General features: G+C 45.7%; 1 protein-coding gene across 1 annotated transcript in view; it reads left to right on the top strand.

The window, feature by feature from the left end:
• LOC149982180 (microtubule cross-linking factor 1-like) overlaps positions 1 to 14,510 on the top strand; it is a 171,278-nt gene that overhangs the window by 17,305 nt on the left and 139,463 nt on the right. Inside the window, exons 2-3 of the mRNA XM_090182938.1 lie at positions 1,176 to 1,400; positions 7,920 to 8,078. Of these exons, the coding sequence (XP_090039064.1) occupies positions 1,176 to 1,400; positions 7,920 to 8,078 (384 nt within the window). The remainder of the gene's footprint in view (positions 1 to 1,175; positions 1,401 to 7,919; positions 8,079 to 14,510) is intronic.

The raw sequence follows: 14,510 nt of genomic DNA, 5'->3' as shown, positions 1-14,510 counted from the left end.
ACCCTACTCTACCCTACTGTACTGTACTCTACTATATCCTACTGTACTTTACTCTACACTACTCTACCCTACTCTACTGTACTCTACTATATCCTACTGTACTTTACTCTACACTACTCTACTATATCCTACTGTACTTTACTCTACACTACTCTACTATATCCTACTGTACTTTACTCTACACTACTCTACCCTACTCTACTGTACTCTACTATATCATACTGTACTTTACTCTACACTACTCTACTATATTCTTCTGTACTTTACTCTACACTACTCTACTATATCCTACTTTACTTTACTCTACACTACTCTACTATATCCTACTTTACTTTACTCTACACTACTCTACTATGTCATACTTTACTTTACTCTACACTACTCTACTATATCCTACTGTACTTTACTCTACACTACTCTACTGTACTCTACTATATCATACTGTACTTTACTCTACTATATCACACTGTACTTTACTCTACACTACTTTACTATATTATACTGTACTTTACTCTACACTACTCTACTATATCATACTGTACTTTACTCTACACTCCTCTACTATATCCTACTGTACTTTACTATATCATACTTTACTTTACACTACTTTACTATATCATACTGAACTGTACTATATCTTACTCTACTGTACTGTACTCTGCACTACTGTACTATATCTTACTCTACTGTTCTGTACTCTACACTACTCTACTATATCATACTGTACTGTACTATATCTTACTCTACTGTACTGTACTCTACACGGCCTACCTGGGGAAATGGATTTCATGAACAGAATCAGTAGCGACAGCATTGGAGGTCAACTCGTTTACTTGAAAGGTTAATGGAAACCACTTGTCAATTATTTAAAACCAAGCCTTTCTGTCTCTGTGTTCAGGGTGACATGAACTCGCACAATTCATTGCCATGCCATGCTTATGAGCTGCCTATGAATGAATATTGTCTTGCTGGTTGTAGTGGGAGTGTAGTTGACATACAGTATGCTCTCTGTGTGTACAAAAAGATTCAACTTTTAGTCAACTTTTAGTGGACAGTGGAGGCTGAAGAAAGAACAGCTGTGTCTATCGTTACTATGCTTCAGCATAGAGTCACAAACATATCCCAGAGGGTATATCTTCATGTTCCCAACCTCTCTCTCTCTCTCTCTCCTCCAGGATGAAGTGGAGGAGCTGCGTGCGGAGATGGAGGAAGTCCGGGACAGTTACCTGGAAGAGGAGGTGTACCAGGTGCAGGAGTTACGCAGGGAGCTGGACCGCTCCAATAAGAACTGTCGGATCCTCCAGTACCGTCTCCGTAAGGTGGAGCAGAAGAGCCTCAGAGTGGCCCAGACTGGACATGTAGATGGAGAGCTGCTACGCAACCTGGAACAGGATCTCAAGGTACGTGTTGTTGACGAGTTGCCCAACCTGGTCAGGACATCAAGGTACGTGTTGTTGACGAGTGGCCCAACCTGGTCAGGACATCAAGGTACGTGTTGTTGACGAGTGGCCCAACCTGGTCAGGACATCAAGGTACGTGTTGTTGACGAGTGGCCCAACCTGGTCAGGACATCAAGGTACGTGTTGTTGACGAGTGGCCCAACCTGGTCAGGACATCAAGGTACGTGTTGTTGACGAGTGGCCCAACCTGGTCAGGACATCAAGGTACGTGTTGTTGACGAGTGGCCCAACCTGGTCAGGACCTCGAGGTATGTGTTGTTGACGAGTGGCCCAACCTGGTCAGGACCTCGAGGTATGTGTTGTTGACGAGTGGTCCAACCTGGAACAGGATCTCAAGGTACGTGTTGTTGACGAGTGGCCCAACATGGAACAGGATCTCGAGGTCTGTGTTGTTGACGAGTGGTCCAACCTGGAACAGGATCTCAAGGTAAGTCCACTTTCGTCTGTGTTTTATGTACTGTGTTCATGTACTGTGTTTCATGTCTGTGTTCATGTACTGTGCTCATGTACTCTGTTTATGTACTGTGTTTCATGTCTTGGTTTATGTACTGTGTTTATGTAATGTGTTTCATTTCTGTGTTTGTTCTGTGTTCATGTACTGTGTTCATGTACTGTGTTTCATTTCTGTGTTTGTACTGTGTTCATGTACTGTGTTTCATTTCTGTGTTTGTACTGTGTTATGTACTGTGTTTATGTACTGTGTTATGTACTGTGTTTATATACTGTGTTTCTGTTTATGTACTGTGTTCATGTACTGTGTTTATGTACTGTGTTTCATGTCTGTGTTTGTACTGTGTTCATGTACTGTGTTTCATTTCTGTGTTTGTACTGTGTTTATGTACTGAGTTTATCTACTGTGTTATGTACTGTGTTCATGTACTGTGTTCATGTACTGTGTTTGTGTTTATGTACTGTGTTATGTACTGTGTTATGTACTGTGTTCATGTACTGTGTTTCATTTCTGTGTTTGTACTGTGTTTATGTACAATGTTTATGTACTTCATTTTTAGTGTGTGGGGTGGTAGATCAGCTTTAATACTGCAGATAGATTGTAGCTTCCATCAATGTACTTGTTTGCATCATTTCCAATCCCCCATATATTTTTGGGTAAATATATAGAATACCTATCTAAAGTTTGGACACACCTACTCATTCAAGGGTTTGGACACGCCTACTCATTCAAGGGTTTGGACACGCCTACTCATTCAAGGGTTTGGACACGCCTACTCATTCAAGGGTTTGAACACCACCTACTCATTCAAGGGTTTGGACACACCTACTCATTCAAGGGTTTGGACACACCTACTCATTCAAGGGTTTGGACACACCTACTCATTCAAGGGTTTGGACACACCTACTCATTCAAGGGTTTGAACACCACCTACTCATTCAAGGGTTTGGACACACCTACTCATTCAAGGGTTTGGACACACCTACTCATTCAAGGGTTTGGACACACCTACTCATTCAAGGGTTTGGACACACCTACTCATTCAAGGGTTTGGACACACCTACTCATTCAAGGGTTTGGACACACCTACTCATTCAAGGGTTTGGACACGCCTACTCATTCAAGGGTTTGGACACACCTACTCATTCAAGGGTTTGGACACACCTACTCATTCAAGGGTTTGGACACGCCTACTCATTCAAGGGTTTGGACACGCCTACTCAGTCAAGGGTTTGGACACGCCTACTCATTCAAGGGTTTGAACACCACCTACTCATTCAAGGGTTTGGACACACCTACTCATTCAAGGGTTTGGACACACCTACTCATTCAAGGGTTTGGACACACCTACTCATTCAAGGGTTTGGACACACCTACTCATTCAAGGGTTTGGACACACCTACTCATTCAAGGGTTTGGACACGCCTACTCATTCAAGGGTTTGGACACACCTACTCATTCAAGGGTTTGGACACGCCTACTCATTCAAGGGTTTGGACACCACCTACTCATTCAAGGGTTTGGACACCACCTACTCATTCAAGGGTTTGGACACACCTACTCATTCAAGGGTTTGGACACACCTACTCATTCAAGGGTTTGGACACGCCTACTCATTCAAGGGTTTGGACACACCTACTCATTCAACGGTTTGGACACACCTACTCATTCAAGGGTTTGGACACACCTACTCATTCAAGGGTTTGGACACACCTACTCATTCAAGGGTTTGGACACACCTACTCATTCAAGGGTTTGGACACACCTATTCATTCAAGGGTTTGGACACGCCTACTCATTCAAGGGTTTGGACACACCTACTCATTCAAGGGTTTGGACACCACCTACTCATTCAAGGGTTTGGACACACCTACTCATTCAAGGGTTTGGACACACCTACTCATTCAAGGGTTTGGACACGCCTACTCATTCAAGGGTTTGGACACGCCTACTCATTCAAGGGTTTGGACACACCTACTCATTCAAGGGTTTGGACACACCTACTCATTCAAGGGTTTGAACACCACCTACTCATTCAAGGGTTTGGACACGCCTACTCATTCAAGGGTTTGAACACCACCTACTCATTCAAGGGTTTGGACACACCTACTCATTCAAGGGTTTGGACACACCTACTCATTCAAGGGTTTGGACACACCTACTCATTCAAGGGTTTGGACACGCCTACTCATTCAAGGGTTTGGACACCACCTACTCATTCAAGGGTTTGGACACACCTACTCATTCAAGGGTTTGGACACACCTACTCATTCAAGGGTTTGGACACGCCTACTCATTCAAGGGTTTGGACACCACCTACTCATTCAAGGGTTTGGACACCACCTACTCATTCAAGGGTTTGGACACATCTACTCATTCAAGGGTTTGGACACACCTACTCATTCAAGGGTTTGGACACGCCTACTCATTCAAGGGTTTGGACACGCCTACTCATTCAAGGGTTTGGACACACCTACTCATTCAAGGGTTTGGACACACCTACTCATTCAAGGGTTTGGACACGCCTACTCATTCAAGGGTTTGGACACGCCTACTCATTCAAGGGTTTGGACACACCTACTCATTCAAGGGTTTGGACACCACCTACTCATTCAAGGGTTTGGACACACCTACTCATTCAAGGGTTTGGACACACCTACTCATTCAAGGGTTTGGACACCACCTACTCATTCAAGGGTTTGGACACCACCTACTCATTCAAGGGTTTGGACACACCTACTCATTCAAGGGTTTGGACACACCTACTCATTCAAGGGTTTGGACACACCTACTCATTCAAGGGTTTGGACACCACCTACTCATTCAAGGGTATTTATTTTTTGTTTGACTACTTTCTACATTGTGAAAACATCAAAACTATGAAATAACAGTGAAAATAAAGTAAAATCCTTCAATGAGTAGGTGTGTCCAAACTTTTGACTGCTACTCTATACAGTTGAAGTCGGAAGTTTACATTACACTTAGGTTGGAGTCCTTAAAACTCGTTTTTCAACCACTCCACACATTTCTTGTTAACAAACTATAGTTTTGACAAGTCGGTTAGGACATCTACTTTGTGCATGACACAAGTCATTTTTCCAACAATTGTTTACAGACAGATTATTTCACCTACAATTCACTGATTCCCCATTCCAGTGGGTCAGAAGTTTACATACACTAAGTTGACTGTGCCTTTTAAACAGCATGGAAAATTCCAGAAAATGATGTCATGGCTTTAGAAGCTTCTGATAGGCTAATTGACATAATTTGAGTCAATTGGAGGTGTACCTGTGGATGTATTTCAAGGCCTACCTTCAAACTCAGTGCCTCTTTGCTTGACATCATGGGAAAATCAAAAGAAATCACCCAAGACCTCAGAAAAAAAATTGTACGCGTTGACATTATGGATATAATTTGGAATTTTTGTCTGCGTTGTCGTGACCGCTCTTTCCGGTGGATTCCTGAGCATAACGCACCAAACTAGGTATTTGGATATAAAAAATATCTTTATGGAACAAAAGGAAAACATTTTGTCTAACTGGGAGTCTCATGAGTGAAAACATCCGAAGATCATCAAAGGTAAACGATTAATTTGATTGCTTTTCTGATTTTCGTTCACCAAGTTACCTGATGCTAAGTGTACTTAATGTTTTGTTGTGCGATCGATAAACTTACACGAACGCTTGTATTGCTTTCGCTGTTAAGCATAATTTCAAAATCTGAGACGACAGGTGGATTAACAAAAGGCTAAGCTGTGTTTTGCAATATTGCACTTGTGATTTCATGAATATTAATATTTTCTAGTAATATTATTTGACTGTGGTGCTATGCTATTCAGCGTTGCTGATGACAATTATACCGGATCTGGGATGGGTGGTTCAGAGAGGTTAAATAACAGGTCGCTAGGTGTAGGCAAGACCATAAGCAAATACGTGACCTGGGAAATGACTAAGGAGTTAATCAGGGTCAACTAGGGTATGATTAAAGAGTTAATCAGGGTGATTTTTCCGAAAATAGACAGTTATTTCCCTTTCCACGGTAGCAAAATCGAATCTAACTTTCTATTAAATGTATTGAAGTGAGAGCTTTTCTTTCTTTCGGGATATGTATACCGAGTATGTCCACATCACAGGGGGAAGTAGAATGTACAGGGGGATGTAGCTCGGTGGTAGAGCACATGTGTTGTGTGTGTGAGGCCCCGGGTTCAGTCCCCGGCATCTCCACTCCTTTTGCTTAGTTAAATAAAAAAAAAGATTTAAAAAATCACCGCCAGACCATTTTATTGGTAAACTACACGCTAATGTAAAAGTTATATATATTTTTTTAGTGATCCAATACGTAATATAATCCACTTATCACAATTTGGTTTTAATCCAGAGAGGTTAGAACAAGTATCTAGATCATCTGTGAGGCTGTGGAGGGATCAACATTGTGGTTTTAAAAGAAAGAGAAAGCATGAATCATCAGCGTACAATGGTACCTTTTGTTTTTAAGGCCTTGATTTGTAACCCCTTGATATTATTGTTAGATCTGATTTTAACAGCTAACATTTCAATGGCCATAATAAATAGATATGCCGATAGGGGACAACCTTGTTTCACTCCTCTTGACAGTTTAAATCTTTCTGAGGTGTAGCCATTATTTACTATTTTACACATAGGGTTACTATACATAACTTTAACTTATTGTACAAGAGATTCTCCAAAATGTAAATATTCCAGGAATTTACATATACATTTCAGTTGTACTTTATCAAAATCCTTTTCAAATTCAGCTGTGAATACCAGGCCCTGTTTCCCAGATTTTTCATAGTGTACTTTTGTTTCCAGTACTTGTCTTATATTATCTCCAATGTATCGTCCATGTAAAAAACCTTTCTGATTAGGATGAATAATATCCGAAAATACCTTTTTAATTCTATGCGCTAAGCATTTAGCTAGAATTTTTGCATCACAACACTGAAGTGTAAGAGGCCTCCACTTCTTTAAATGGACTGGATCATTATATTTACCACTTGGATCCTGTTTCAGTAATAATGATATCAGACCTTCTTGTTGTGTGTCCGATAATCTACTATTTATAGAGTAGTGGTTAAAACATGCTAATAACGGTCCTCTGAGTATATCATTTTTTTTTGGTATACTTCCACTGTTATGCCATCCAGCCCTGGAGTTTTCTCAGCCTTAAAGGCTTTAATTGCATCAAGAAGTTCCTCCTCTGTAATTTGGCCTTCACATGAGTCTTTCTGAACAGATGTTCATTTTACATTATTAAAAGGAAAATAAATCCATATAATTTATCTTTGGTTAGTGGAGATGGAGGAGACTGAAACAAAAACATGTGCTTAAATGACTTTCCTTCCTCTTTCAAAATATTGTTTGGTGAATCATGGGTGACTCCCCCATTTGTAACAAGTTCCAGTAAATTATTTTTGATAGTACTGTGTTCATGTACTGTGTTCATGTACTGTGTTTGTGTTTATGTACTGTGTTATGTACTGTGTTCATGTACTGTGTTCATGTACTGTGTTTGTGTTTTTGTACTGTGTTCATGTACTGTGTTTGTGTTTATGCACTGTGTTATGTACTGTGTTTATGTACTGTGTTATGTACTGTGTTTATGTACTGTGTTATGTACCTCAATGTCTTCAAAACTTCTTGTTCTCACACGTCACACATGACTCCATGTGACTGTGTCTCCATGTGACTGTGTCTCCATGTGACTGTGTCCCCATGTGACTGTGTCCCCATGTGACAGTGTCCCCATGTGACGGTGTCCCCATGTGACTGTGTCCCCATGTGACGGTGTCCCTATGTGACTGTGTCCCTATGTGACTGTGTCCCCATGTGACTGTGTCCCCATGTGACTGTGTCCCCATGTGACTGTGTCCCCATGTGACTGTCTCCATGTGACTGTGTCCCCATGTGACTGTGTCTCCATGTGACTGTTTCTCCATGTGACTGTGTCCCCATGTGACTGTGTCCCCATGTGACTGTGTCACCGTGCAGGTGGCCAAAGATGTGTCAGTGCGTCTGCACAACGAGCTGGAGAATGTAGAAGACAAGAGGACCAGGGCTGAAGATGAGAATGAGCTGCTGAGACAGAGGATCATCGAGGTGGAGATCTCTAAACAGGCTCTACACAATGAACTGGACAGAAATAAAGAGGTAGGAGGGAGGGAGGGAGGGAGGGAGGGAGGGAGGGAGGGAAGGGAGGAGGACTGAGGGGGAAGTAGGGAGAGGAGGAGGAGGAGGAAGGAGGAAGAGGAGGAGGAGGAGGACGACGAGATCTCTAAACAGGCTCAACACAATGACCTGACAGAGTTAATATGGAAGGGAGGAGTCTTTTGAAGGATATTGGTTGGTTTGACCATGTTACTATTCCCTAACTTTTAGAGTTAGGATTACTGTTCCCTGACTTTTAGAGTTAGGATTACTGTTCCCTGACGCTCAGAGTTAGGATTACTGTTCCCTGGTTTGTAGAGTTAGGATTACTATTCACTAGCTTTTAGAGTTAGGATTACTGTTCCCTGATTTGTAGAGTCAGGATTACTGTTCCCTGACTTGTAGAGTCAGGATTACTGTTCCCTGGCTTGTAGAGTTAGGATTACTGTTCCCTGACTTGTAGAGTCAGGATTACTGTTCCCTGGCTTGTAGAGTTAGGATTACTATTCACTAGCTTTTAGAGTTAGGATTACTGTTCCTTGGCTTGTAGAGTTAGGATTACTATTCACTAGCTTTTAGAGTTAGGATTACTGTTCCTTGGCTTGTAGAGTTAGGATTACTGTTCCCTGGCTTGTAGAGTCAGGATTACTGTTCCCTGGCTTGTAGAGTTAGGATTACTATTCACTAGCTTTTAGAGTTAGGATTACTGTTCCTTGGCTTGTAGAGTTAGGATTACTGTTCCCTAGCTTGTAGAGTTAGGATTACTGTTCCCTAACTTTTATAGTTAGGATTACTGTTCACTAGCTTTTAGAGTTAGGATTACTGTTCCTTGGCTTGTAGAGTTAGGATTACTGTTCCCTAACTTTTATAGTTAGGATTACTGTTCCCTAGCTTGGACAGTTAGGATTACTGTTCCATAGCTTGTAGAGTTAGGATTACTTGTTACGGTGAGTGAATGAGGACCCAAAAGCGAACTAACTTAAACAGAGCTTCTTTAATAACCAAACATAGGTAGGCTCAGATAGACCGGCAGATTCCGACAGGACAGGACAAGGTTACAGCAAACATGACGATAGTCTGGCTCAGGCATGAAACACAACAAACAAGAATCCGACAAGGACAGGAACAAAAACAGAGAGAGATATAGGGGACTAATCAGAGGGAAAAGGGGAACAGGTGGGAGAAGGGGTGACGAGGTAGTCAAGAGGAGACAAGGAACAGCTGGGGGAAAGCGGGGGAGAAAAGGTAACCTAATACGACCAGCAGAGGGAGACAGGGTGAAAGGAAAGGACAGAAAGACACAACATGACAATACATGACAGTACCCCCCCACTCACCGAGCGCCTCCTGGCGCACTCGAGGAGGAAACCTGGCGGCAACGGAGGAAATCCTCGATCAGCGCACGGTCCAGCACGTCCCGAGAGGGAACCCAACTCCTCTCCTCAGGACCGTACCCCTCCCAATCAACGAGGTACTGGTGACCACGGCCCCGAGGACGCATGTCCAAAATCCTGCGGACCCTGTAGATGGGTGCGCCCTCGACAAGGATGGGGGGGGGGGGGGGAAGACGAGCGGGGGCGCGAAGAACGGGCTTGATACAGGAGACATGGAAGACCGGGTGGACGCGACGAAGGTATCGCGGAAGAAGAAGTCGAACTGCGACAGGATTAATGACCCGAGAAATACGGAACGGACCAATGAACCGCGGGGTCAACTTGCGAGAAGCCGTCTTAAGGGGAAGGTTCTGAGTGGAGAGCCAAACTCTCTGACCGCGACAATATCTAGGACTCTTAGTTCTACGCTTATTAGCAGCCCTCACAGTCTGCGTCCTATAACGGCAAAGTGCAGACCTGACCCTCTTCCAGGTGCGCTCGCAACGTTGGACAAAAGCCTGAGCGGAGGGGACGCTGGACTCGGCGAACTGAGATGAGAACAGCGGAGGCTGGTACCCGAGGCTACTCTGAAAAGGAGATAGCCCGGTCGCAGACGAAGGAAGCGAGTTGTGGGCGTATTCTGCCCAGGGGAGCTGTTCTGACCAAGACGCAGGGTTGCGAAAAGAAAGACTGCGTAAGATGCGACCAATAGTCTGATTGGCCCGTTCTGCTTGACCGTTAGACTGGGGGTGAAAGCCGGAAGAGAGACTGACGGAAGCCCCAATCAAACGGCAAAACTCCCTCCAAAATTGAGACGTGAATTGCGGACCTCTGTCCGAAACGACGTCTGACGGAAGGCCATGAATTCTGAAAACATTCTCGATGATGATTTGTGCCGTCTCTTTAGCAGAAGGAAGCTTAGCAAGGGGAATGAAATGAGCCGCCTTAGAGAACCTATCGACAACCGTAAGAATAACAGTCTTCCCCGCTGACGAAGGCAGTCCGGTGACAAAATCTAAGGCGATGTGAGACCACGGTCGAGAGGGAATGGGAAGCGGCCTGAGACGGCCGGCAGGAGGGGAGTTACCGGACTTAGTCTGCGCGCAGACCGAACAAGCAGCCACGAAACGACGCGTGTCATGCTCCCGGGTGGGCCACCAAAAACGCTGGCGAATGGAAGCAAGCGTACCCCGAACGCCAGGGTGGCCGGCTAACTTGGCAGAGTGAGCCCACTGAAGAACGGCCAGACGAGTAGGAACGGGAACGAAAAGAAGGTTCCTAGGACAAGCGCGCGGCGACGGAGTGTGAGTGAGCGCTTGCTTTACCTGCCTCTCAATTCCCCAGACAGTCAACCCGACAACACGCCCCTCAGGGAGAATCCCCTCGGGGTCAGTGGAGGCTACTGAAGAACTGAAGAGACGAGATAAAGCATCAGGCTTGGTGTTCTTAGAGCCCGGACGATAAGAAATCACGAACTCGAAACGAGCGAAAAACAGCGCCCAACGCGCCTGACGCGCATTAAGTCGTTTGGCAGAACGGATGTACTCAAGGTTCCTATGGTCAGTCCAAACGACAAAAGGAACGGTCGCCCCCTCCAACCACTGTCGCCATTCGCCTAGGGCTAACCGGATGGCGAGCAGTTCGCGGTTTCCCACATCATAGTTACGTTCCGACGGCGACAGGCGATGAGAAAAATACGCGCATGGGTGGACCTTGTCGTCAGAGAGGGAGCGCTGAGAAAGAATGGCTCCCACGCCCACCTCTGACGCGTCAACCTCGACAACGAACTGTCTAGAGACGTCAGGTGTAACAAGGATAGGAGCGGATGTAAAACGATTCTTGAGGAGATCAAAAGCTCCCTGGGCGGAAACGGACCACTTAAAGCACGTCTTGACAGAAGTAAGGGCTGTGAGAGGAGCTGCCACCTGACCGAAATTACGGATGAAACGACGATAGAAGTTCGCGAAGCCGAGAAAGCGCTGCAGCTCGACGCGTGTCTTAGGGGCGGGCCAATCAATGACAGCTTGGACCTTAGCGGGATCCATCTTAATGCCTTCAGCGGAAATAACAGAACCGAGAAATGTGACGGAGGAGGCATGAAAAGTGCACTTCTCAGCCTTCACAAAAAGACAATTCTCTAAAAGGCGCTGGAGGACACGTCGAACGTGCTGAACATGAATCTGGAGTGACGGTGAAAAAATCAGGATATCGTCAAGGTAAACGAAAACAAAGATGTTCAGCATGTCTCTCAGGACATCATTGACTAATGCCTGAAAGACAGCTGGAGCGTTAGCGAGGCCGAAAGGAAGAACCCGGTATTCAAAGTGCCCTAACGGAGTGTTAAACGCCGTCTTCCACTCGTCCCCCTCCCTGATGCGCACGAGATGGTAAGCGTTACGAAGGTCCAACTTAGTGAAAAACCTGGCTCCCTGCAGGATCTCGAAGGCTGAAGACATAAGAGGAAGCGGATAACGATTCTTAACTGTTATGTCATTCAGCCCTCGATAATCTATGCAGGGGCGCAGAGACCCGTCCTTCTTCTTGACAAAAAAAAACCCCGCTCCGGCGGGAGAGGAGGAGGGGACTATGGTACCGGCGTCAAGAGCTACAGACAAATAATCCTCGAGAGCCTTACGTTCGGGAGCCGACAGAGAGTATAGTCTACCCCGGGGGGGAGTGGTTCCCGGAAGGAGATCAATACTACAATCATACGACCGGTGTGGAGGAAGAGAGGTGGCCCTGGACCGACTGAACACCGTGCGCAGATCGTGATATTCCTCCGGCACCCCTGTCAAATCACCAGGCTCCTCCTGTGAAGAAGAGACAGAGGAAACAGGAGGGATAGCAGACATTAAACATTTCACATGACAAGAGACGTTCCAGGAGAGGATAGAATTACTAGACCAATTAATGGAAGGATTATGACAAACTAGCCAGGGATGGCCCAAAACAACAGGTGTAAAAGGTGAACGAAAAATCAAAAAAGAAATGGTTTCGCTATGATTACCAGAAACAGTGAGGGTTAAAGGTAGCGTCTCACGCTGAATCCTGGGGAGAGGACTACCATCCAGGGCGAACAAGGCCGTGGACTCCCTTAACTGTCTGAGAGGAATGTCATGTTCCCGAGCCCAGGTCTCGTCCATAAAACAGCCCTCCGCCCCAGAGTCTATTAAGGCACTGCAGGAAGCTGACGAACCGGTCCAGCGTAGATGGACCGACAAGGTAGTGCAGGATCTTGAAGGAGAGACAGGAGTAGTAGCGCTCACCAGTAGCCCTCCGCTTACTGATGAGCTCTGGCTTTTACTGGACATGAAGTGACAAAATGACCAGCAGAACCGCAATAGAGACAGAGGCGGTTGGTGATTCTCCGTTCCCTCTCCTTAGTCGAGATGCGGATACCTCCCAGCTGCATAGGCTCAGCTCCCGAGCCGGCAGAGGAAGATGGTAGTGATGCGGAGAGGGGGGCAACGGAGAACGCGAGCTCCTTTCCACGAGCTCGGTGACGAAGATCAACCCGTCGCTCAATGCGAATAGCGAGTTCAATCAGGGAATCCACGCTGGAAGGGACCTCCCGGGAGAGAATCTCATCCTTTACCTCTGCGCGGAGACCCTCCAGAAAACGAGCGAGCAAAGCCGGCTCGTTCCAGCCACTGGAGGCAGCAAGAGTGCGAAACTCAATAGAGTAGTCTGTTATGGATCGATTACCTTGACATAGGGAAGACAGGACCCTGGAAGCCTCCTCCCCAAAAACAGATCGATCAAAAACCCGTATCATCTCCTCCTTAAAGTCCTGATACTGGTTAGTACACTCAGCCCTTGCCTCCCAGATTGCCGTGCCCCACTCACGAGCCCGTCCAATAAGGAGAGATATGACGTAGGCGACACGAGCAGTGCTCCTGGAGTAAGTGTTGGGCTGGAGAGAAAACACAATATCACACTGGGTGAGGAACGAGCGGCATTCAGTGGGCTCCCCAGAGTAACACGGCGGGTTATTGATTCTGGGCTCCGGAGATTCGAAAGCCCTGGAAGTGGCCGGTGGATCGAGGCGGAGATGGTGAACCTGTTCTGTGAGGTTGGAGACTTGGGTGGCCAGGGTCTCAACGGCATGTCGAGCAGCAGACAATTCCTGCTCGTGTCTGCCTAGCATCGCTCCCTGGATCTCGACGGCTGAGTGGAGAGGATCCGAAGTCGCTGGGTCCATTCTTGGTCGGATTCTTCTGTTACGGTGAGTGAATGAGGACCCAAAAGCGAACTAACTTAAACAGAGCTTCTTTAATAACCAAACATAGGTAGGCTCAGATAGACCGGCAGATTCCAACAGGACAGGACAAGGTTACAGCAAACATGACGATAGTCTGGCTCAGGCATGAAACACAACAAACAAGAATCCGACAAGGACAGGAACAAAAACAGAGAGAGATATAGGGGACTAATCAGAGGGAAAAGGGGAACAGGTGGGAGAAGGGGTGACGAGGTAGTCAAGAGGAGACAAGGAACAGCTGGGGGAAAGCGGGGGAGAAAAGGTAACCTAATACGACCAGCAGAGGGAGACAGGGTGAAAGGAAAGGACAGAAAGACACAACATGACAATACATGACATTACTGTTCCCTAGCTTGTAGAGTTAGGATTACTGTTCCCTGGCTTGTAGAGTTAGGATTACTGTTCCCTGGCTTGTTGAGTTAGGATTACTGTTCACTGGCTTGTAGAGTTAGGATTACTGTTCCCTGACTTTCAGAGTTAGGATTACTGTTCCCTGGCTTGTAGAGTTAGGATTACTGTTCCCTGGTTTTCAGAGTTAGGATTACTGTTCCCTGGCTTTCAGAGTTAGGACTACTGTTCCCTGGCTTGTAGAGTTAGGATGACTGTTCCCTGGCTTTCAGAGTTAGGATTACTGTTCCCTGGTTTGTAGAATTAGGATTACTGTTCCCTGATTTGTAGAGTTAGGATTACTGTTCCCTTGCTTGTAGAGTTAGGATTACTGTTCCCTGGTTTGTAGAGTTAGGATTACTGTTCCCTGGTTTGTAGAGTTAGGATTACTGTTCCCTGGTTTGTAGAGTTAGG

The sequence above is a fragment of the Oncorhynchus mykiss genome, chromosome 8 (genome assembly GCF_057628025.1).
Source record: "Oncorhynchus mykiss isolate SJ-2025 chromosome 8, ASM5762802v1, whole genome shotgun sequence".
Taxonomy (NCBI): domain Eukaryota; kingdom Metazoa; phylum Chordata; class Actinopteri; order Salmoniformes; family Salmonidae; genus Oncorhynchus; species Oncorhynchus mykiss.
This window is presented reverse-complemented; position numbering and strand designations above follow the sequence as displayed.